Raw genomic sequence first — 24,347 nt, forward strand, 5'->3', positions numbered from 1 at the left:
GCTCACCTTGCTGGGTAAATTACGTTTGGGAAGAGAGGGATATGGGGAAAAAATCTTAACTTACCCTGAGAAATTAAAGGCAGTTTTTAATGTATCTTTACAGATTCCATCTTGGCCACAGTTCTTCTCAAAGGGTAGCTGTGAGCAGAGGGGAGGGGCAGAAAAATTGTCATTATTGGTCATCATATAAAAATTGAATACCCCTATATCATCAGGTGCTTGGTGTAACCTGTTATACCCAGCAACACCTTGTGGTTATGAATGTAGTCTAATGCTGTATGGTATGGTTAAATGCTGAGGCTATTCTTTAACTGGACTGCAAATGTTATTTGCCTTGCCTCTCGGAACCACGATGTGAAAGGAGGTGTTTGTTCCTGAGGTTATCTGTATGCTCCTTTGAACTGCTCCAGGGCCCTCTCTCCTTAGTCTGGGAAGAGGCGCCCATACAGACACCACAACCCTGAAAAAACCCATACATCAGTTCTGCTGTTTTCCCACTTAGATGCTTTCCCATTGAGCTTAGCTTACCATTAGACTGGGGGGGGGGGGGTAGATTTTGCCCGTGCTTTGGAAGCCTATATTTGATGCTTGCATGTGAACAGTATTCCTGACAAAGATGGAATAAGCTCATGATATTAGCAGCTTTTCAGTAAAGTTCTTTTACTGCCTGCAGTGAAGTCTTTTGAGAGTTGCTTGGCGGATCCTTACATATATAGCTCTTTCATTTCAAATCCCCTTTAATGTTAAATGTATTTATCCACCACACTGCACTTATCTCCAAGGTGCTCCAGAAGGCAACTATGGCTTTCTCTACCCTGTTTTATCCTTGCAATAACCCTCTGAGGTTGATTAAATGTGATTTGCTTTGTGGCTGACCCAGATCTCTCTGGTACTGCAATGACCACTACATACGCCACATGGATAGCAAATCCCTTTTAATAGCTGACTTTCTGCAGTTAAATAGCCTTTAATTGGTGGCTTGTGCCCAGTGAGATCTGCTCATAGAGTGGACTTCATGGGGCAGAACTTGCCTGCTTCTCCTTCCTGATACAGCCCACTAACCACCTTCTTCTATGTTCTTTCTGGGGGTCAGTGGCCCCTTGGGATCAGCCCAGGTGGCAAAATCGGGATCAGCAGTAGGAGAACGGAAGTGGCAGGTCCCCACCTCCTTCTTCCAAAGACAGAAATGCCCTTAATTCTTTGAAACTGCTTGGCTGGATATAAGCCAGCAGTATGTGCAGCCAGCGTCCCATTGGGAGAGCTTCAAGGCAGACGTTTCAAGAAAGATTGGGCCAAATTTGGGGAAGTATGAGAGAGGCAAATTGTCAGAGGCTAGGTACACTTTCCCACTTTTCTATTCATTAAGGCTTGGCCCCCTGCTGGTTGTACACACTGAGATGCAACAAATCCCCAAGCAAGCCAAGGTGCCTCAAGAAGGCTTGCCAAGTCTGGTTTGGGAAATTCCTGGAGATTCTGGGGTGCAGCCTGGGGAGGGTGAGGTTTGGGGAGGGGAGGGAGCCCCGTGGGGTATAATGCTACAGAGTTTACCCTCAACATCAGCCCCTTTCTCCAGGCAAACTGATCAGTTGTAAATTTGGCGGATCTCCAGGCCCCTCCTGGAGGTTGGCAACCCTATCCTCAAGGTTCAGGCAGCTATGGACTCACCAATGCTGTAAACAGACGGGGAAAATCTTCCTTCAGGATGGCTCTCAGGTTATCAGCAGCAGGAATGGGATCCCCTGTTAGGTTGTAATTCAGCTGCAGCTTTATGGGTGTGAGGCTGTCTTCTATACAGACCTTGCATTATGGAGAGACCGAAAGAAAAAATGAAATCAGGTTTGCTTAATTTTACAGCAAGGGAGCTTGCCACAGCGCCAAAAGGCCTGTGCCTTGCTTTTACTCCCCCGCTGAAAGTGCTGAACTTACCGGCAGCTTAATGCGATAGCTCATGCATTTCTGCGCCAAGCCCATCTGTTTCTGTTCGGTGATGGTGGAGGAGCCACTGTCAAAAGCAGCCCGAACTTTCATCCGACCAGGATCCAAGACCAAGGAGTACCAAACGGTGTTCGAAATCCTATTGGCTGCAGGAGAGGAATTGACAACAAACAGGGAAAGTACAGAGCTATTGCGGGTGTGTCTGGGATGTGCTTCTTTTCTCTAGAGGGCGCTGGCTCTAAAACAGGAGTCCCTTCCGCATCCATTTATCTGCTGAATAGACCCTATGCAATGCAGAAGACACTGGAGTGTTTTATTGCATTTGCTAGCGGGGCTGTGGTGCTCTGGTAAAACCTTTGCTTTGTGTGCAGAAGATCCCAGGTTCAATCCTCAGCATCTCCTGGTAAAAGGATAAAGTGGTAGGTGATGTGAAAGACCTCTGCCTGAAACCTTAGAGTGTGGCTGCCAGTCAAAGTAAACAATGCTGACCTTGATGGACCAGTGGCCTGATTCAGTATAAGGCAGCATCATGTGATATGTTCATTCAGTTCATATGGGATGCTGGTCTGGTCTTCAGGACCTCACAGGGACCCCACTCACAGATTGCACCCTAATATGTGCCTACCACTACCCAGAAGCTGCCTGAGCAAACCTGTACTGGTGGACAAGCTGTCTTATTGCCAATTGCACTAGTGCATATATTCTCATCAGTGTGAACGTAATGGCTAGAGCAATGGACTAAGTTTTGGGCAACCCAGGCTCAAATCCCCACTTCACCATGGAAGCTCACTGGGTAACCTTGGGCCAACCACACACTCTCAGCCTAACCTGCCTCACAGGGTTGTTGTGAGGATAAAATAGAGGAGGGGAGAATAATATAAGCTGCACTGGGGAAAAAGGTGAGGTATAAATGAAGTAAGTTTTTTTAAAAAACCAACCCCTAATAAGCTTCTTTGGGATCTGAAAATTCTTAGGAACAGTTTGCAAGCTGTTGGTACTATGGTAATGATGCATAAATAAAACAGTGCGGTGGACTGGCTGAGCCCATTTGGGGTCCGTCTTTGGCATCATGTGCACATGCTGTGCACACTGAGTACCAGCATCCAAGCTCCACTTATGCCCCTGGCGCTGTGGACCTACCTGGGGTAAACGGTGAGTTCAGCCGGACATCGAGACAGACGGTTGCTGAGCTGACCTCTTTATCCAGCTGATCCTGGCCTTGGCAGTCAAAGGCTGAGAGGGGGATCATAGATGGGGAGAAGGTGATGCTGGGCAGGACTTGGAGCACAGGCCGAGACCTGGTGCAGAGAGAGTGGGGAGAGGGGAGAGGCACAGAATCATAATGCAGGCATTCTCGGAGAACCTGCACCCTGCTCTGCAACAGCGAAGGGAGCCATCCTTTGGACTGTGTGAAGCCACGAATCAATACATTTTGCAACATGTCTGAGTTAGGACCTTTCCAGATGATCACCACAATATGCAATACACACCCAGCTGTTACACACCTGCTGCATGTGGGGGTGTATTGTTTTTATGCATTTCTGTGATTCCCTTTCCCATAACTCAAACTACAGAGAATAGGCAACTCCCCTCTTTCGCAGACATCTGAGCAGGACACAGTTGTTTGTGGGCCATGGGCACCCCAAGCTAATGCCACCCAGCAGCAGGGTATTGTGATGTCTTCTAATTAGCTGGAAGAATGCCACCTGAATTTTCATCTTCAAGCATGAACATGATTTGTCCAGTCCTTGACATCACTGGGTATGAGTGGGTAAAGTGCCATCAAGTCATAACTGATTTACGGCAACCTCTGCTGGGGCTGTCAGGGCAGATGAGAAACAGAGGTGGTTTGCCATCGACCTCCTCTGCAGAGTCGTCCTTGGTGGTCTCCCTTCCAAGTAACTGACCCTGCTTAGCTTCCAAGATCTGATGAGATGGGGCTATACCATGCTTCACTCCCTCCCCCCCCCCTCTTCCATGGGCTGTGCAATTTTAGGGAACCATTGTACTTTTAAAAAAAAAGTTCTTAATTCTATTTTTAAACCTTTGTTAGAGGCTAATGACTTTGTGCTGCATTACTCAAGAACAAGAGACTGTAGCTCAGTGGCAGAGCGCAGCCTGTGCTATGCATACAAAAGTTCCAAAGTTTAATCTCTACTTGAAGAATACGGGGCAGACCCTTCACTGCCTAAGACCGCTGAGGGTTGCTGCCAATCAAAGCAGGCAGTACTGAGCTAGAGGGATCAGCAGCAGTGCCGTGGCTTCCTCTGTTAACAGCAGAATGTTTAGACAGCCTTTTCAAAAAAAACAAAGGACATCCCAGCCCCTCACCTCAGCAGCAGCACTTGCCCGTGAGCCCCTGTTGCAATGTCTGGGAGTCCGTCTTCTGTAAGGTCTTTCCCAGCAGCAATGGCTTGGCCAAAGTAGTGAAGCTGGTTGGGGAACTGAGACCCTCGGATGCGCTGTGGGCAGGAGAAAGCAGGTCAGAAGAGAAGGCCCTGCCACCACCAGTACACAGGAGGCTGTGTCTGAGAGCCAAGCTAAAAGTGACGCCTTACACAGGTTGGATGCTTGTTAGCTTACCTCAAGTTTTGATGGGAAATGTAGGCGTCCTGGTTTTACAGCTTGGCTCTCCATTACAGCTGCAAGACAAGGATGCCTACATTTCCCATCAGAACTTGAGGGAAGCTGACAAGTGTCCAACCTGTGTAAGGCGTCACTTGTAGCTTGGCTCTGAGATACTGGCTGTCTTTGTTCTTGGCGAACAGGACAAGGGGCAGCTATTAGTTCTCACCTGACTATACTTCTCGTTGATGGAACCGTAGCTCCCCTGGAATATGTACAGGGCTCCTCGATTCTCATCCTCCATTGGAGCTCCAATTACCACATCCGTCCATCTGTCTCCGGTTATGTCTCCTATTTCTGCTATGCTGGCTCCGAAGCGGCCTAAAGGGTGTTTGGGATCTCCCTGTAGTTCCTTGGTGTTGGCAAATATCTCCCCCTGCAGGTGAAGGAAGAGGCCATATGAGCGGGTGAAGCAAAAGAACAACTCGGTGATGGAAGTGTGCTGTCTTGAACCCACACATTGACTCTTCCTTTGCATCGTCTGGGGCTGCCCCAAAGGGTTCCACACGGACTCTGAAGAAACAAGTCACCTGTGCCTAAGAGCCAACATATCCTGATGTTTAGACTTCCTTTTTGTCCATTTGAGCAAGGCACCTGGGAGCCCTCCTCCATAACAACAAAAGAGCACCTCCAAGGACACACCTCGGTGCCTACAGACAGATTACGTAGTTTTCTTCTCCTCCCTTTCATCCCCATAACAACTCTTTGGGGTAGGAGAGGTTGAGAAAGAGAATGACTGGCCCCAGATCACCTAGCGATGGGTTGCCCAGATTCTTGTCCAACCCTTTAACCACTACACCACACTGGTATATAAAGGACGAAAGGGGATAAGTATTATGGATTTCATTAAGGCACCTCCTACCTTTCCCTCCACAATCCAAGAACCATCCCATTGTTTAATGCACAACTATGTCGACCGCCCTTTCCTGGTCCTGCTTCCTGTTCCTCAGCAAAAGGAGATATCTTTTGCTACTCTACTGCAGTGCAGAAGTTGCTCCCCAAGAGAGCTGTCCTTGGGGGTATCCTTGAACCATCTCATGGGAAGGTCAGCCCGGCATTCTCCATCACGTACCTGCCTCTGGAAAACGTAGACTTTCCCTCCTGACATGCCATTATAGTGCATGGGCGCACCCACGAGAACCAGGTCCGTGTTGGAGTCGCTGTCCAGGTCCACGGAGCAGAGTGAAGCCCCAAAATAAGAGCCAATCTGGAGGGTCTTAAAGTTTCCAATTTAAAATTATTTATTAACACTGCAAAACTTTCAAAATGGTTTGCAACAAGCAACCATAAAAGCATAATCAAATTGCCAGTGATTCAACAATTCTCTGTTGCTTGATCTCCCGTGACCTTAGTTAATTCCCCCGGTTCCTCTCCTTCTGCTCCTCATCCACTAGGGTCTTCCAGTCTCTTGGGACTGAAATGGATGTCCTTGTCTTGTTTAGCTGAAAACGTTCAGGTTGGGTACCACAGGTTCTTAGGGTGGCTTGTGGGGGAACTGTTGATCTATAAAATTAATTTGAATACTTTTCTGATAGGTTCAGCTATCATTGCTAAGTGTTGGGACCCTAAGGTGGGTTGCAAAACCCCACCCCCTGGGTCATGAACTCCTATAGAGTTCACAACCCAGCTTTGTAACACAGTTGCCATTTTTCTGTTGCTTTCTGGAAGAATCTGCTGCTCGTGTAAGAGCTCTGTGCCACCTGCCTTTGTTTGCAGACATTCCAAGAGGAGCCGCAGAACAGGGAGGCAAGGTCATTCAGTGGTGGAGAGCGCATTCCCTTTTCAACACAAGCACTTCCTGCTTCCTGTCACATGACTATGATTTGATGTGACTTCCTGTCATGTGAATGAACTCAGTGGGTCCCATCTTGTGTCTGGGGTTAAAGGTGGGTCTTAGGTCACAAAACTTGAAGACTACTGCCCTAAAGGGCATTGAAGACTACTGCCCTAAAGGGCATTGGTGATTGATGTTTTATCAGACTGGTCAGAATTCTTTGCGAGGATGACATTTGCCAGAGCTTTTCAGTTGAAAAAGCCAGAGATTCAGCCCATTTATGCAAATGTGGACTGAGAATGTCATCTTTTTGCCTGCATTAAGGAATGCGGTTTCAATGAGAAGAGAAACCCTTTTTTGGTTTGCCCAGTTTTAAATTGCCATAGCTTAAAAATACATACACACAAAGCATGCACTATTTGCAACCTTTTTGTAGCTCTGTACATTTTCAATGTTAGCTTTTTAGTCTGGTGTGTTTTAATATTGGACAGCTCCTTTTGAAAGGCTCTTCTTTTTGTTTGATATTCATTGGTTAGGGTATTTGATTATTGTAATTATATGTTGAAAGCTCCCGCACTTTCCAGAGAAGGAGGGTATAAATAAATCCAATCAACCTGTAGCCTGTTGCACAACCCGTTTACCTGCTTTAAAGACAGCTCTGATTTCAGCTGCCAGTGCCCGTTTTCTTGGCCGAAGAGGACAACCCTGCCGACGTGCTTGTAACGAGGGGCCCCCACCACGTAGCTGCGCTGCCCTCTCTGCTGAACCATTTGCACTGAATAACCTTAGAAGGACAAAAAGACAAGCCTCACAGTTGAGAAGAAAAAGCATAGTTACCTCTGGCATGGAAACAGTTGGTTCATAGCTTTATAAATGTCACTCCTACAATGGGTATTTGGTCTGGCTTTGCTGAGGTTTTTTCCCCTACTTCCATGCAGTAGCGTGGCGTTTTCATGTACCTTCCAGCTTTCCTCCAGCTTCTCTGTGATCATTTCTAAACCTGCACAGCTTGGGTGGCTGTCATGTGGAAGGAAATGTCTGGATATATCCCAGTCCTCTCTATAATGGCACCCTGCTTTGGGCTTTGGTTTGGCTGGGGAACAATGGCACGAATGAGCACTGGGGATTAGGAAGCTTCAGTCCAGTTTGGTGTAGAAGAGAACAGAAAAAGTAGCAATGTGAGTTCTGGATTGTGGAAGATGATAATAACGTTGCTGTGAAGATGGTATGGCCTGTGATCTTGTTCTGCGCTCCAACAACACAGCCTGCTCAACTCCTATTTCATAAATAGAGACACCAAATGTCTATAGTACTGTCTCATTCAAAGGAAACTGAAATGTTTTTCTGAACTTCCCACGACTTGGAGAAATGGAAAACGCTTCCTATAATTCTGACACAACCTCAGTACATACCGAAGAGGAAAAGAATAAGTTGCTTTCAACACTTACCCAGATAAGCATCGTTCATGTCCTTGGTGGAGCTGGTCACATTGATAAAGTCTGGGTTGCTGCCACTGCCATATAGGAAAACCCCTCCAGACCAGTCGTAGGCTCCCACTGCCCCCAACACAAAGTCATCCTAAACCATCACAAGACGTGGAAAAGCAACAGCAAAAGAGATCACATGAACCAAAGAGGGGAAAAGAATCCCCAAACATATGTTGCAGCTGGTGGCAAAGCACCCCTAACTGTTATACATTATTCTTTGGGGAGGAAGCATAGCACCACCACCCTACCCCAATACCCTAATGGTGCCAGGAGAAATCTCAAGTGCTATCTCTAAATATATTTATATACATTTTTTTCCCTAGACAATCTCAGCGGCTCCAGTATATCACTACTTCATTTTAGCTGTCCCCAATCATGAATGGAAGCTGTCAAGACTCAAGCTCTCCCTGGGTCTTGAGTCTGAGTCCTAAGGGCATCATGGCAGAGATGCCACCCAACTCATGCCAAAGGAGGGATAGCTGGCTCTAACAAGGGATTAGGCAGACGCATGGAAGATAGGTCCATCAGTGGCTACTGGCTGAGATGGCTCAAGGGTGCCTGCATATCCTGAGGCACTAAACCTCTCAAACATGTGCCTCAGCATCAGGGGAAGCCCTTGACCTCTCTGCCCTATTTGTTGGCACTCAGGGCAACTGATTGGCTGTTGTGTGAAACAGGAAGTTGGACTGGGCAGGCCACTTGCTCTGAGCCAGAAAGGCACCTCTCAAATTTTTATGAGGGAATTTCAGGAAGACGAACTGGGCCCGCAAGGATCCCTCCCAGTCCTGAATTAGCCTAGCCAAGCCATGTGGCAATCTCCATTCTGTATAAAAACCACAAGAGGATTCAATGTCCTCCACAAAGCATCTCAAACATCAGAGCCCCTTGTTCACCAGTTCACATGAGAGAAATTCATTCTGTCAGTGATATGGCTACCCATTGGGAATAAATTTGTCAACCTTTAGGTGAGGTACCTTTAGGTGATTTGTCAACCTTTAGGTGAGGTACAACCACTCTCCAGGCTATATAGATTTGTTCATCTGGAGAAAATAGCTGCTTAGTAGGATGGACTATTTGATGTTATATCTCATTGGGGTCCCTCACCTCCCCAAACCCTACTCTCTCAAGACTGCTCCTCCAAATCTCCAGGAATTTCTCAGCTTGGAGTTGGCAAGCCAAACTGAGAAACATCTTTCAGTTTGGTTTGGAACCTGAGGATTTTGTCTCATTCAAACTTATTCACTGGCCCTCTGTCTAAAACCAGCTTGAGAGGAGGGGAGACACCCAAGAAGTATTCGTCTGCTGAAAAGATAGCCTGGAGGCCAGAAGCACTTACTTGGTTCAGCAAGGCACTGAGTCCCTCCTGGGACATCTCCATCTGGAAGGAGCTGCTGCTCTGGGATTCTGTACCTGCAGGAGGAGGGTGGAAGTAAAGAAGTTGTCAAGTGCTCTAGAGTTTAGTGGGGGCACAGAATGGCACCTGGCTCATCAGTGGCAACACCTGGCTGTGCTTAGAGACCCAAAGATGGATTCCAATTGATAGGGCAGGGAGGAGGGTTAATTGCAAAAGCACTCAGGACAAGAAGAAAACGGACTGCTCCCTTGATTATTGCATCTGACCCTCAGATTTTACTCTACAGGAAACCCAGGGAATTGAGTGGAAACAGACTGTTTTCCTGTACTAAGCAGAGCTAGAGGTTGAGTGGGAGAAGCCTTGCATGAAGGGCACACTAGTATGCAGCAAGGCTAAAGCCTAGCCCTGCTGGACTGATTGAAGAAGACAGAAGAAAGAAAGGGAGGACTGAGCCTTGGCTCATTTTGAAATTGAGTACAAACAAGTACTTATTTATTGAATTTCTATCTCGTGCCACACTCTCTCTCCCAGAAATTCAGCTTCCCAGCTCTGGAATTATTGTAAAATGCAAAATCCAGGAAATCAAAGTACTGTGAGGAAGCCTAACTGGCAGTTCTCAAACATCTACAAAACATAGGGTTTTACTTCCAGTGTGCTTTCCTCACGGAATCCTCCCTCCGCAGAAATTATTCCCAAAGTGGAAGAAAACGGGCAAGGTAAGGAAATTTGTAGGGAGGTAGACAGTAGCACAAATCAGATGAAACTGGGTGAGGAAGGTGAGAGAGAGATTCTGTATCTTCTCTCCTACCCCATCTCTGCCCAAACAGTAGTGGCAGGCCATGACATGACAAGAACCCCAAAGACAGCTGTAATCTCAGGATCGAGAACCCAGCTGACCTGCATGTGTGAATTCTCTCCTTTACTTTGATGCTCTGAAAATATGGACTGGATGGAGCTCCGGATATGGACCCCAGCCTATCAACTGCAGGCCTATGCAGTTATTTTCATCTCTATGCACCTCACCCCTACAGCAGCATCTGCCAGATTTGGTACCTTCAATGGCAAAAATTTTATTCTGAAGTGTCTTCTCAATGTCCTTTAGGGCATTAAAGTTGCTCACTGGGAACACGTGCTCTGAGCTGGGTTGAGAGGCAATATGGTTGAGCTCTTGCCTGGCAGCATCTGTACGGAAAGCACTTCCAACCTTGATAGTAAGAGAAGGAAAGAGGTATGTGTCAAGCAGAGAATTAAAGGTATCAGAGACAATCAGGTTTAACTCTACTTTATCCCACCCTGGGTATGGTTGCCAACCTTCGGGGTGGGGGGGGGCTGGAGTCATCACAGATTTACAACTGATTTACAACTGATCTCCAGTCCAGACTATGGAGATTAGTTCTTCCAGAGAAAAGAGTAGTTTAGAGCATGGGCTCTATGGCCTCCCATTCCCGCTGAGCTCTCCTCTCCCAAAATTCTGTCCTCCCCAGGATCCACCACCAAATCTCCAGGAATTTCTCACCCCAAGGTTGGCAACCCTAACCCTGTGCATGCTTGGCTGAAAATAAACACATTTTGAATCTGAAACCGTGACTGCTCTTTGTAAGAAGCCCTGATGGGGTGTTGTTTGTTTGTTAGTATTTAAGAGTTAAAGCGCGCCATGAAACGGGATCATGACAGGAAATCGCGCCATGAAGACACCATTGTGCTGTGAGTTTTGCGTGATTTTGTGGAGGGTTACAGGCATGTGAAAACAGCCATTGTTGGAAATCTAGCCCCTTAGGCATCTCAGTTGTTCAATCCCATTTGCACCCCAAGATCTAGGGAAAGTAAAGTGAGCAGCCAGCATGCCTAATGAAAGGGCCTTTCATCTTGTTCTTTCTGGGACAGAGTAGGTTAAAGAGGCTCATGTGCCTTCTGTGGCAAACAGCCAAGGTCCTCAGCACTTCCTCAGTTTTTAAAAAATGCCCTGGATTAAACATTAATAGTCGATTATAGTCCTGTCTAGATTGCGAGCCCTTGTTTGGAGGATACAGCATTCTATTCTATGTGGTTTTGCGCTTAAAGTATACCGCTAGCACAGGTCTATCAGTGCACTGCTGGGAACACTTTCCTGGGACGAAGCCCCACAGAGTCAACTTCAGTAGGATTCTGAATAGACATGCTTAGAGTTGCACAGGAGGGATATTGATGACTGTTTTGAGAATTCCTTGGGGATGAGTAGATTCCCTCTGTTCTGTTCCCCCATTGTTCTAGAAATCCCCTCTGTGTTACATTCCACATTTCCTGGAAGTGACATCATCATCGTGTTGGCATGGGGGTGCACTTTGCGCATGCATGAGGAGAACGATGGGAAAGGCAGTAAGGTTCTCTTTGTGGGGAGGTGGTGCTCTGTTGTCTTGGTGCTGGAAGGAAGGCAGTGGGAGGGCTTCTGGTGTCCTGGCCTCACTGACAGTCCTTTAGATGGCACTGGATTTCTAGCCACTGTGTGTGACAGAATGTTGGACTGGATGGGCCACTGGCCTGATCCAACATGGCTTTGCTTAAGGTAAGCACTGGGTCCTTTGCCTCCTGCTAGGAGGCTAGGAAGACCTGGTAACCCTATGTACAGTAGTGTAGTTCACTGTTCCTGTCCCTTTACCAAGCATCTCTCTGAAACATTTCCTTACAAAAAGCCCTCCTGAATAATTCAGTTTTGCATAATTTGTGGAAAGCCAGGAAAGTGGAAGCGCTCCTAACCTCATCAGGCAGTTTGCCACAGCTTTCAGTACCTTCCATTAATTTGCATCCCCCTCATTTCTATAGCACTAATGTGCACTTGTGTACTGATAGTACACTGCAACAACATCATCTTGATGTGATTATATATATGATTGCATCAATATTCTATTTGTGCATTATTTTACTGATGCACATATGACTGTTGTGCACTGGTTGAACACTATACCAAAAGAATCTTAATACAACTGTACGTGCGATCACAACAAAATTGCTCCTATGTGCTGTTTTAGCAAAGCATGTATATATCAGTAAAGCATGCAAATGCTCACAGTTTTGCAATGCTTTCTCAATGTGCAGGACAACATTCAGGTGCCACTGGGAACAATACATGCCCACCCACCCCCAGATCTGAAAAGAAATTCAGGTGAGAATTTGCAGCCACCCCTCAGATTCCTTTGCTAGTTTCCTCACCCCAATCGCATAGCGGATTATGCCGGCTCTCTCAGCTTCTGGTATCACATCCCTGTATTCCAAGTGATCTCCTGATTTCTGTCCGTCTGTTATCACAATTAGGATTTTTGTGGCTCCTGAGCGGTATCCTTTTTGTGGCTGAAAGAGCTCACGCCTGGAAATAACGCCAGGGAAGAAAATGCACAGTTCAATTCTTTTTTTAAAAAAGTTGTTGAGTTTTAAAGAATAGAATAATAAAAACTGGAAACCTTAAACATAGTGAAATTATCAAAATGCATATAAACAGCTTTTTGCAGGTGAGAGGGAGGGGGAGGGAGAGAGAATGAGAGAGAATGAGAGAGGGAATCCCCCTCCACCGCTCTTCTCCTCAGTGGAGAATCGCATCACGGATTCTCTTTCTCTCTTGCCAAAAGCCGCCCTGGATTTCCTGCCTCCTGTTATACCACCCCCCTGCCCCTGAGCTCCTGGAGGAAAACCCAAGCCGAGGCTTTTTGCAAGAGACACAGAGAGAATCCCTCCCACTGCTTTCCCCCCAGTGGAGAATCACATTGAACAGCCGTCCTTGGTAAGATTACACTACCCGGGGAACCTTGCAGGACCTGATGCGCACCCGGGCATCTCGTGTAGTTTCCCTCATAGAGGACGGAGCAGAGTTGTTTTCTGTTGTCCCAGAGGGTTGGACCAGAAACAACAGGTTAAAATGAAAACAAAAGAGGTTTTGGCTAAACATTAGGAAGCTAAAGTGGAACAGGCTTCCTCAGGAGGTGGTGGGTTCTCCTTCCTTGGAGGTGTTTAAGAAGAGGTTAGATGGCCACCTGACAGCAATGATGATTCTATGACTCAATATGAATGTGCACAGATTGGGAGAGGGAGAGCATGAAGGGCTTAGCTGGTGCTATGCTCTCCAGGCCCTTTCTTCTATGCTAAGTATAATGCCAATCACCACTTTGGGGTCAGGAAGGAATTCTCCTCCAGGCCAGATTGGTTGGGGATCATGGAGGGTTTTTTGCCTTCCTCTGGGCACAGAGCAGCAGTCACTGGAGGAGGTTAGCGGGGAGGTAGCGGTGAATTTCCTGCATTGTGTGAAGGGTTGGACTAGATGACCCTTGGTGTTCCTTCCAGCTCTGTATTTCTATCGTTCTAAAAACTGCCAAAGAATCAATGGTAAAACCATAGAGCATCTGGTGATCCTTACAGCAGAGTGAAGTCACCATCCCACCCCACCCTCTGCTAGTCAACATCCTGCCGCCAGTCTCCCACCAGTTGCCAGCCACTAGCTGGCAACCATATCCCGTACAGAATCTCTTTTTGCATCACACAAACAAAGAGGAGATCCTTACACCACTCTCTGGATATAGGTAGCTGTATGAGTTCCCCCTCCCAGCTGATCAACACGTCTAAGGAGAGCATCAGGATCTGGGTTGTTCTGGAATTGGCTGAAGGTGAAGTGCTCGCTATAGCGGTGTGAATACTGGGCCAAGGCAAACTGAAACCAAAAGAGAGAGTTAGACACATAAGTGGAAAGAACAAAGAGAGAGCATGGAAGCATAGCTGGGAGAAAGAATGTACATGAACTGTAATACCTACAGGCAGGGCTTTTTTTCTGGGGAAATAGGTGGTGGAACTCAGTGGGTTGCCCTTGGAGAAAATGGTCACATGGCTGGTGGCCCCGCCCCCGATCTCCAGGCAGAGGGGAGTTTAGATTGCCCTTCGCGCTGCTGAGATCAGGGGATGGAGCCACCAGCCATGTGACCATTTTCAAGAGGTTCCGGAACTCCATTCCACTGCATTCCAGCTGAAAAAAAGCCCTGACTACAGGGTGTTTTTAAAGTGCTGGGTTTTACTGTTTTGATGTATTTCATTTAGTATTTTAATATTTTTAATTATGTGATTTTATATGGTTTTCTTGTAATTATTTTACTGGTACTGACCTTGTGTCCAGACTTAGTGAGGCGAAAGGTAGACATATAAATGTTTTAAATACATAAATTAAATTAAATTAATATTTGTCTCTTTCAGGGGCAAGATTAGTGAACTAAACCTGTATATTCTTGGGTGGGAAAAAAGAGAGCCAGATCTAAGCCATGCATCAAAAACCCCTGAAATCTGCAACCTAGGCAAATTAAGCACGCTTAGTTCCATTTGCATATTTTAAATTAAAGTATTCTGCTAGTCTTAGGGATAGGCAAAGGGCAAGATCCTGAAGCAGGGGGGACTGGGATGCTAAAATGGGCCAGGAGCTTACTGAGCAGTTCCTGTGGACATTCGGCTTGGATTTGGCCAGAGGCAATGTGGATAGTGGTCATAGGCTTGCTGTCGCCTCCTCCCACACCGATGACCAGAAGAGGTGATAACTGTATCAGTGTTACTAGCACTGCTGGGGCTCAGCTTGGTTTGTCTTAGGACACCAGGACTGCAGTCTACTGGAAATTTTCCCCTTAAGATTGATTAGAGCCAGTTTGGTGTAGCAGTTAAGAGCAGCAGGACTCTAATCTGGAGAACTGGGTTTGATTCCCCACTTCTCCACTTGAAGCCAGCTGGGTGACCTTGGTCAGTCACAGCTCTCTCAGAGCTCTCTCAGCCCTACCCACCTCACAGGCTGATCGTTGTGGGGGAAATAATAACATACTGTCAGCCCCCGACAGTTAGATCCCTCAAGCCCATCCACAGTGAACACACGGTGGTTCCAGCAGAAGTAGCTTTATTAGAATCTATTCAGTTCAGGTCTGTACTCCATCACAGAGATTGGAAGAAGTGATCATTCAAATCAAACAGTCCCTGTTATAGTTGATTTTCCTGCCCTCCAAATGACAGGATTTTGGCGCGAAAGCTTACAAGAGTTCGGTGAGAATCAGTCTAGTTATAGCTACACATTAGGTACACAGCAAAGTTTCCCAGCATTTGAGAAGAACAGTAAAAGCTGGCATCTAGACATACCAAGGTCACAGCTAGCCGAGACTACCATATTTCTCTAAGATAATGAATGAGGCCCCTGCCTGGGTCTCATGTAAGTAACATCTACAAGGTAGTTATGAATGATCACAGAGAGTACAATAGTAACTGAGCAATAATACAGTGTAAACCTCAGAGCAATGAAACATGGCGTGAGCAATGAAACAATAAAACAATCATGGCATGGATGTAGGCATACATGACACATACTTTGTAAGTCACTCTGAGTGGGTGTTAAGTTGTCCTGAAGGGCGGTGTGTTGTTGTTGTTGTTATTAAGTGGAAAGGCCAATCCTCTCTTGTCCTGAAGCCCCATCTAACTGGTGGTGGTGGAGGTGGAAAGCGCCATCAAGTCATAGCTGACTTATGGCAACCCCTGCTGAGGTTTTCAAGGCAAGAGATTAGCAGAGGTGGTCTGCCATTGCCTGTCACTGCAACCCTGGTCTTCTTGGGAGGTCTCTCATCCAATTACAAACCAAGGCCAAGCTTGCTTAACTTCCACGACATGACAAGGTTGGGCTTGCCTGGGCTAACCACTGGAAATAGCATGTCACCCCTCTTTTACTGCTCCGATTTCACTTGGCTTTCCCCATTTATTTTCAAGTCTGTGAAGCCTGATGGACTAGACTGGAATTTTTGTTTAAACAAAAAACTCACAAAAAGTATAAGCTGAAACCTGACAAATATACTTTCACAGTAGAACATATACTGTTCTCTGGAGAGAAGATAGATTTCAGATCTGCTTTATTAAGATTTAAGAACTGTGAAGTCTAGTTGTACAGTGTCCCTGTAGCGGTTTCTGTGGCTGGGTTTTTCAGTTTACCCCACCATCACAAAACTAATTAATGTATTTGTTGTCAAAATATTGGATCTTGTCCATTAGTCAAGACATCTTTGGCTGAAGTGGGCTGGGGCAACTTGGGTGCCTTTGCACTTAATCTAAACAATAATCTGCACATATTCATCACATAGTGAGGGGAATGGTATCTAAGGATGTATGAATATACCTTTTCATATCTTTTTGTATGTTTGTGTGAGCACTGTTTCACCAGTTTTTCACTGCAAGCGGTCCTGATTATTCCTTTATTTTATGCCGTTTTTACACTGCATTTACATTATATGTCATTTATACACAACTGCTACAGAAATAATGTTAAATGTTCTGCATATTTAACAGGAAAAACCCAGTGTAAGAAAAAGAAAAGTTTCATAGGTTTCATTTGAAGAAAAGAGATTGAAATGGGGGAATAAAGTCAAAAGGTTTGGGAACTTCGGTAGCATCCCTGATAGGGTCAAACCCAGTATTCTCTACACCCAATTTTTCAAGCACATAGAACTTGGTGTCTACGCACTCTTTGCATGACTAGGAAGGACTCTGTATTTTGCAGTGCTCCTGATTATAAGTATAGAGCCTTAAATTGTACGAACTGTATATATGTTAGCTCTGGACATTCAGAGTGGAAATACACGTTGTGAATTCCCCTGGGGATGCTCAAGTGCAGGATTTTATGCGCAGTCCACAATTCATGTGCAGGCTGTTCTTGCTTTCACAGGAGCTCCCTTTGTGTAATCACATCTGCAAGTGTGTCTGAAGGTAAGAGTGCCAATTTAGCTTTGTTTGCCGCTGTGAGAAGAAGTACTGTAGGCTACTTTGACTTGCCAGTTTGCATTTCTTTAAGGTGTTAGAAAGTGTCAAGATCTGCATTTCAATGAATGGATGTGGAGGAAACTGGGATGCTTTTAGCAGTTGAGGAGGAACTGATATTGAACACGCGAATGTATTCACATGAAGCAAATGTAAGTGTGACTGTGCGAGCAAGTGTATGGGAAGTTTGAGGAGGGACACGTGAAATGAGGTTCACTTGAGTGTCCCTTGGTACTTTGTAACATGTATTTCTACCCTCAGAGAGCTGTGCTTTTTGGCTTCAGAGCAGGGCTGGAACGCGGTGGAATGGAGTTCTGGCACCGCTTGAAAATGGTCACATGGCTGGTGGCCTCGCCCCCTGAGCAGTGCGGAGGGCAATCTAAACTCTCCTCTGCCTGGAGATCAGGGGGCAGGGCCACCAGCCATGTGACTATTTTCGCTGAGGGTGATTTAAACTTTTAAAAACTCCCCCCTTGTTCCAGCTGATCCAAAGTGATGTCATTGTGCGGTCCTGGGAGCATGCACGCACTTTGCATGTGCATATGTGGTACAGGGGCACCACCTCCCGCCAAGAGTTGCCTCCTGTGCTGGTAACCCACTGAGTTCCACCACCACTTTTCCCAGAAAAAAAGCCCTGCTTCAGAGGCATAAAGATAGTGGTGAGGCTGTCCCCGATGTGAAGAGCCTTCGTCAGACTCTTGCAGCCCTGGCGCCAGAGTTTCTGGTGCTGGAGGCCACCCTTGTGGGCCCGGACTGCATGATGACGTCATCTCGTGATGACGTCATCATGCAGTGCCGCCGGCGGGTGGCTGGGGCGGAGCGAGGCCGCCCACGCGCTGCCCCGGCCACCTGTTGTTCCTGGCCCGTGTCTGCCAGGTGGGTGGCGGCAGCGCAGGGCTGGGGTGGAGCGAGGAGGCCGCCTGCGCACCGCACACTGCCCCGGCTGCCTGTTGTTCCTGGTCCATGTCTGCCAGGGGGGCGGCGGTGCGGGGCTAGCCGCCAGCGGCACGGGACACGCGTCTCCGCCCCCAGGGCCCCCTCCAGCGCCCCCTCCAGCCCCACGGTGCCTGCGGAGCCCGTCTCACGGCCTCAATGGTGGCGCCGACCCTGGACTCTTGAGCAGAATAGCTCAGTGGACCCACCCCACGACCACTTCATCCCCAAACCCAGCATTCTTCTCTGTCCCAGCATTACCTGCGTGTTGGAGTTGAGGAAGCGCTTCATGACTTCTGAAATGAATGTCTTCATCTGTCTGAATTCGTCAGGATCGATGCTTCCTGAGCCATCTATCAGAAGCACTATATCGTTGGCTCGTTTTGCACATTCTAGAGGATGAAATGCCCATTAGGGAGGGGAGGAACCAGAGCTAGAAGACCATGTAACATCACATTGTCTTGCTGTACAACAAGGGCAGTGGACTTCCCCCAACATTTCAACTTCACCCTCTCAAACCTCTGCCCCCAAATCTTTAGGAATTGCTGGATTCAGCGGGCAACCCAAGTAAGCATTGGTTAGTCGAGGTGTCTGGTGTGTTTTGCTTTGTCAGCTGGCCACTGTAGCTATAGTTGCCAACTGCAGTTTGGGAAATACTTGGAGTTGGGAGGGGGGAGGGTAGAACCTAGGAAGGGCCAGATTTGAGGAGGGAAGGGTATAATACCATAGAATCCATTTTCTCCAGGGAAACTGATTTCTGTTTTCTGGACACAGCTGTAATTCCAGGAGATCTCCAGGAAATTTGGAGGCTTGTAATAGTAACTGTAGCTGACATCTGAAGGCCATGTTGTAATTAAGGGAACAGGAGCAGGCCAGGATTCCCCCCCCCCTATTTAGTCAGTTACTAAACTGGTCAGGACGTTCACCCAACTTGTAAAAAATGAAGTCTGAACAATGACCAAATTATCATAGTTCTGAAAAGGAGACGTCTATTCACACTGGAGTTACCACCCTTTTTGATGGCTCCTGTGCTTTAAAAAGCTGCACGTTGGGCAGAAATTCAACACATGAAACTACCACTGTCACTGTTAAAAGAACGAAATAACTTCTAGGGATTCATTTATATACAACACTTAAGTATAACCAGTCTAATACTTTCCACCAATACAGCAGAGTATGAAACCTAAGCTTCTGACACCCCAGAAAATTAGACAACTATATTCCAAGTATCCCTCCAGGTCCCCATCTTCCCAGCCCATAGGTAGTCTAGTCCGTGGCTTCTGGAGTTTATTTCATTTCTCCTTTGCCTTCTTGTGACTGGTCTCACCTGGCAGAGAATCAGGGAAGCGCTGTGTCTGCCTCAAGTTCTCATCCAGGAGAAAACAATAGCTTTTGAGATACATGTTTTGCCCACAGGTCTGATGCACTCTGGGACCACATACCTGTGGAACCAAGAAGTGGTAGTTAGCAGTTATTAGCTTTTGTGTGTGTGTCTGTGTGTGTGTGTGTGTGTGTGTGTGCGTGTGTGTGTGAGAGAGAGAGAGAGAGAGAGAGAGAGAGAGAGAGAGAGAGAGAGAGAGAGAGAGAGAGAGAGAGAGAGAGAGAGAACTGCCTTGGGCCCACTTGTGGGGGACAGATAGTTCATAAATATTTCAAAATATAAATATTTCTAAACATAACATAAAAAATACTAGGGCTCAACTGTAGCAGGCCTCAAGGAAAATGTTTTATATTATATTGATTATTAACTAATAAGTGTTATAATATTGTTCTGATTAACTAACATTTAGAAAGATTAAATAAAATCCTTCTTCAGAGTAAAATATAGCTGTGAGGTTGACTCAGCTAGATACTGTTGAAACAGGAAGCCTGTAGCTCGGGAAAAGAGGAAGTTACAGCATTGTGTGTCTCAGAATAGACTGCTTGAAAGACAAGACTGATGATTTATGAGAATATGTCTGAATTTATGCCGCACTAAGGAAAGGTCATGTCTGGAGCAATGGTCTTGATGATAAGGATCTTGTTATCTAAAATAGCCTGCACTCAAAGTGAAAGCAGAAGCAATGTAGACATGTTTATCTAAAATGTCAGTTGAAGTGCCTCGCTGTTAGATGGGAAAACAGATGTATTCTAAATGAAATGAGCTTAGCTTACCGGATACCAACACCATGTGATGTGTCTATATGCTGGATGTATAACATGAGGAACTGTGAATGAATCGGGAGCTCAGTTCTTTGTGGTGATAGCCACACTGAGCTCTGCCGGCAATAAACATCATTCCTTCCTGAGGATTCTGTTTGGTCTCAATTCTTGGGAACGCGACAGCCTGCTACACAACCATATCCAGAACCCTCACTCCCTTGGGTATGAAAATCTTGTCAGGGAGTCCCCACCCTCTAATTATTCAGTTAAATCTTAACATCTTTTGTCCAATGATTAGCTATGCACTCCTCAGAGGACAGGAAGAGACATGAAGGCCTGATGAGAAAGGATGAGTTAGGGAGAGATTCACACCGTTCAGGGCCTGAAAGGAAAATTCCAATTCCACTTGTACTTAAAGGCAGGTTGTCTTCTCTTTGCAATAACATTTCACTGTTATCAAGTTGCCATGACTACAGTAGGCCTCACCTAGGGTCACCAACCTCCAGCTGGGGCCTGGTCTTCTTCTGGAAGTACAAATCATTTCCAGATTACAGAGATCAGGTCCCCTGGAGAAAATGGTAGTGTAGGAGGACATACTCTATGGCATCACTTCACCACTGAGTCCTAGGGTTGCCAGGTCTCCCGATCCCCCAGGTCGGAGGTCGGGCACCTACTTTATGCCTTTCCCCAAGTGCTCCTGGCCTGCACAATGATGTCACTTCCAGGAAGTGATGTCATTGTGCAGGTCACGTGCCACCCTGAGATCACTCCCACACTCCACAGGGAACCGAAATGAGCCCAATTTGGCCCAATTTGTGCTCAAATCACCCCGAATTGGGCCACCATAGAGTGCAGGAGCACTCCTGTGCTTCGCAGCAGCTCAATTTGGGCCAAATTGGGCCTGAATCCAGCTGAATCCAGCCCGATTGGGGCTGAATTGGGCGCAATTCTGGCTGAATCCAGCCCGAATTGGACTGCTGTGGTGTGTGGGAGTGTGCTGCGCTGCCTAGGAGTGCGTCCCAGGAAGTGTGTCCCCCCTAGGGTTGCCAGACCCTCTCAATCTCCCGGTGGGGGAATTGGATACTGGCACTTATCTATGGTGGTGGAGGGGTGTGTGCGGGAAGTGACATCATCACGCGGCCCCTTGAGCATGCACACGCTCTGCAGGGGCTCGGATTGGGGACGCTGCGGAGTGTGGGAGCCTGATCCAGGCAAAAATGGGCCCGTTTTGGGCCGCTAATGAGTGAAGAAGCGCTCCAGCGCTCCACAGCAGCTCAAAATGGGCCCGATCTGCACCAAAACGGGCCCAAAACGTGTGTTAAATGGGCCGAAATGGGTGCATTTTGGGGTGCTGTGGAGGGCAGGAGCGCTCCTGTGCTCCACAGTGGCCCCGATCCAGGCCAAAACGGGCCCGATCCAGGCGGCTGTAGTGCATGGGAGTGTGCAGTGCTGCAGGGGAGCACACAGTGCCACAGGGGAACACGCATGGAAGGTGTGCCCCCCCCTGACCAGGGAAGTGGGGGGGGCAGGGGATCGCCCGCACCTGGTGGGGGTCTGGCTTCCCTACTGAGTCCGATCTCCAAACTCTTCCTCCCTCAGTATTGCCCCCAGAGCTCTAGGAATTTATCAAGCTGGAGTTGGCAACCCCAGGCTTACTTGATTGCTCCCTTTGAGTTTCTGAAGGAAAGATTGGATAACCTGCAACTAAGGGCAAAGCTACAAGTGACGAATGACACTTGAACGGCAAGTGTATTTCTCCCTGTTCACTTGCCCTCCACTCAATCCACTTGCTGTTCAAGTGTCATTTGTCACTTGTAGCTTGGCCCTAAGAATACAAAGCGGACCCACTGGGTCCTACCACAGCCCTGACTCTTCCAATTCCAAGTTCTATCTACATGCTGGGCTATACAGAATTGAAAGTATCTCTGCATATGGGTGTTGCGTACTTACCAAAAACCTGGATTCCGAGGCAGAGAGGGACAAACCGAGAGACATATTCACAGCATCAATTGGACCTGAAAGGAGCAGAAAACATGTAGGCCAAATCCACACAGCTCAAGTTTGCCACTATTTTCCCGCCATTTATGTGCTTCTCAGAGGGCTGTTCACATACTCTCACCTCAATCCCACCATTCTTTTGCATCTGTTGTGCTGCGCCTCAGACAAGTTTGTTATGCTTTCCAACGCTTCTCTTGCGCAATTCTCACCATGAATGTGACTAAATAGAAGCACTTCACAAAGAGACCACCCCCTCTTAACCACCCCCACTTCCTTGTTTCTTGCCTTTCCGGAACACCGTCCCGCTTTGCAAAGCAATTCTTATGGTCCCAACTCTATCCGAGGCATGCCTGCACCTCCGTCCAGTTTATTTATTTTTTTTAAAGGGATGCTTTCCTAGTGCAATTGCGCAATCCTGTTTCAATTCCCAAGCGGTTTGGGAAGTGGCATTGTAAAAAGCCCATGGAGGCATCAAGGAGGGGGCGCCATTTTTATTACAGTGAATAATGTTTTACTGCCAGAGGACAGCCTAGGTAATTTCTGATAAGCGGACTATGGCTGCAAAGGTTGACTCTTTCCAGGTTTTTTGTTTTTTGTTTTAAATTTAAATTATCGGTATAGTGAAAAATCGCTATCCTATAAATATAGTTGAGTGGCAACACAGTAGTCTATGGTAATTGGCCATGCAAACACCTGTGTCCCACCAATGTCCGCAATCTTTTTCAGTGACCCATTGTGTTCTCCTGGGGCTCTCTGACCAACAGAAAATGCTACCTCGGTCTCGCATGGCCTGAGTGTGCGATGCAGCGTGGTGTTTTCTATGAATCAAACGTATTTGCAATACAGCGGAAAATCGATATAGCGGAAATCTCTCATTAATTTTTTTTTAAAAGTCATGTCATCAGCGACGGCAGATCTAGACTCGCCCCTTATCCCACTTTTCTCCCAGGGATGTGAACGAAGCATAGCGCGACGCTGACTCAGTAAGAAAGGGAATGTGAACACAGCCTGGGACACTGCGGGATAGAATCCAGCGCAATAAATGCACAGGAAAACCGGAAGGTAGGGAAGTGTGGATTCGGCCATACTCTGCAGATAAGACAATAGTTATGAATTCATGTTCCAAAAATAGCAAGGTTTGTGACCTGGTGTCTTGCCCAATAATTTACTCCAAGACTTGGAGAACGTTGAAGAGGAAAAACCTTTACTTCATGAAATAAAGAGGAACAGAGTTTCAACAAGTAAAAACTCTCAGAGCCCGCCCAAAATATGACAGGGAGGTCCTTTATACCTTTCTTCTCCTTGGTAGAAAGGCTCTATTCTGAGGAAAACTCACCTCCTTTTGTTTCTGTGCCCTAGGGGAACTTTCTTTTCTCCTTATCTCTCTAGCTCAAACTAGTTCTTGTTTAAAGCTACTGCCTTGCTGTCTAAGCTGTTCGCTTACATTGTTATACACTGAAGGCCAAGCAAGTAAATTGCTTTGTATGTCAAGCTAGTAAGAAAAAAATGGCTGTGCTTTTGCTCACATTCATATACTACATTTATAGTCCATGTTTCCAGTTCAGACTCAGGATCACATAATTAAGAACAAAGCAATCAGAGCAGTATAATGCATACACTCAAAATCAGAGAACAGTACGCTAAAAATGATGTACCGTATCAATAAAACAATGCTGGGATGGCCAGCTAGCACAGCACACAGGTGTTCAGTATTTTAACTCTGTTTGCCCTGGGTACTCCAACAAAAAAAAATGGACTGTCCAGGGGGAAAATGGACACCTGGCAACCTTATGCATACATCAACCAATGAAACAAAACTAGATTATAAAATGAGAGAAACAGTGCAACAATACAATCAACAAGGCAATGAAACCCCCTAATTTTTTAACTCATATTAACTATTACCCTATTTCATTCATAATAAGGCTCTCCTGAACAATTTCATTCTATATATTCTGTGAAATGATAAAAATCTAGGCACTTTCCTGACCTCCTCAGGCAGCTACTAATATAACACTTATTAAGCAGGATGCTTATCGTGTATACCAGGGCTTTTTTTCTGGGAAAAGAGGTGGTGGAACTCATTGGGTTGCCCTTGGAGAAAATGGTCACATGGCTGGTGGCCCCGCCCCCTGATCTCCAGACAGAGGGGAGTTTAGATTGCCCTCGCGGAGGACAGTCTAAACTCCCCTCTGTCTGGAGATCAGGGGGCGGGGCCACCAGCCATGTGACCATTTTCAAGAGGTGCCAGAACTCCTTTCCACCACATTCCAGCTGGAAAAAAGCCCTGGTGTATACATAGGATAGAGACCTGTGG

At 46.7% G+C, this 24,347-nt stretch overlaps 1 protein-coding gene across 1 annotated transcript in view; it reads right to left on the minus strand.

The window, feature by feature from the left end:
- Positions 1-24,347, minus strand: part of LOC129338586 (integrin alpha-M-like) — a 38,478-nt gene that overhangs the window by 8,726 nt on the left and 5,405 nt on the right. Inside the window, exons 4-19 of the mRNA XM_054992933.1 lie at positions 21,983-22,047; positions 19,218-19,332; positions 18,152-18,282; positions 13,702-13,847; positions 12,362-12,515; positions 10,229-10,379; positions 9,158-9,231; positions 7,783-7,912; positions 6,976-7,118; positions 5,633-5,776; positions 4,730-4,936; positions 4,267-4,397; positions 3,076-3,233; positions 1,927-2,081; positions 1,666-1,797; positions 65-138 (exon numbers count right to left, since the gene is read on the minus strand). Of these exons, the coding sequence (XP_054848908.1) occupies positions 65-138; positions 1,666-1,797; positions 1,927-2,081; positions 3,076-3,233; positions 4,267-4,397; positions 4,730-4,936; positions 5,633-5,776; positions 6,976-7,118; positions 7,783-7,912; positions 9,158-9,231; positions 10,229-10,379; positions 12,362-12,515; positions 13,702-13,847; positions 18,152-18,282; positions 19,218-19,332; positions 21,983-22,047 (2,110 nt within the window). The remainder of the gene's footprint in view (positions 1-64; positions 139-1,665; positions 1,798-1,926; positions 2,082-3,075; positions 3,234-4,266; positions 4,398-4,729; positions 4,937-5,632; positions 5,777-6,975; positions 7,119-7,782; positions 7,913-9,157; positions 9,232-10,228; positions 10,380-12,361; positions 12,516-13,701; positions 13,848-18,151; positions 18,283-19,217; positions 19,333-21,982; positions 22,048-24,347) is intronic.

This window comes from Eublepharis macularius, chromosome 12 (assembly GCF_028583425.1).
Source record: "Eublepharis macularius isolate TG4126 chromosome 12, MPM_Emac_v1.0, whole genome shotgun sequence".
In the NCBI taxonomy this organism is placed as follows: Eukaryota; Metazoa; Chordata; class Lepidosauria; order Squamata; family Eublepharidae; genus Eublepharis; species Eublepharis macularius.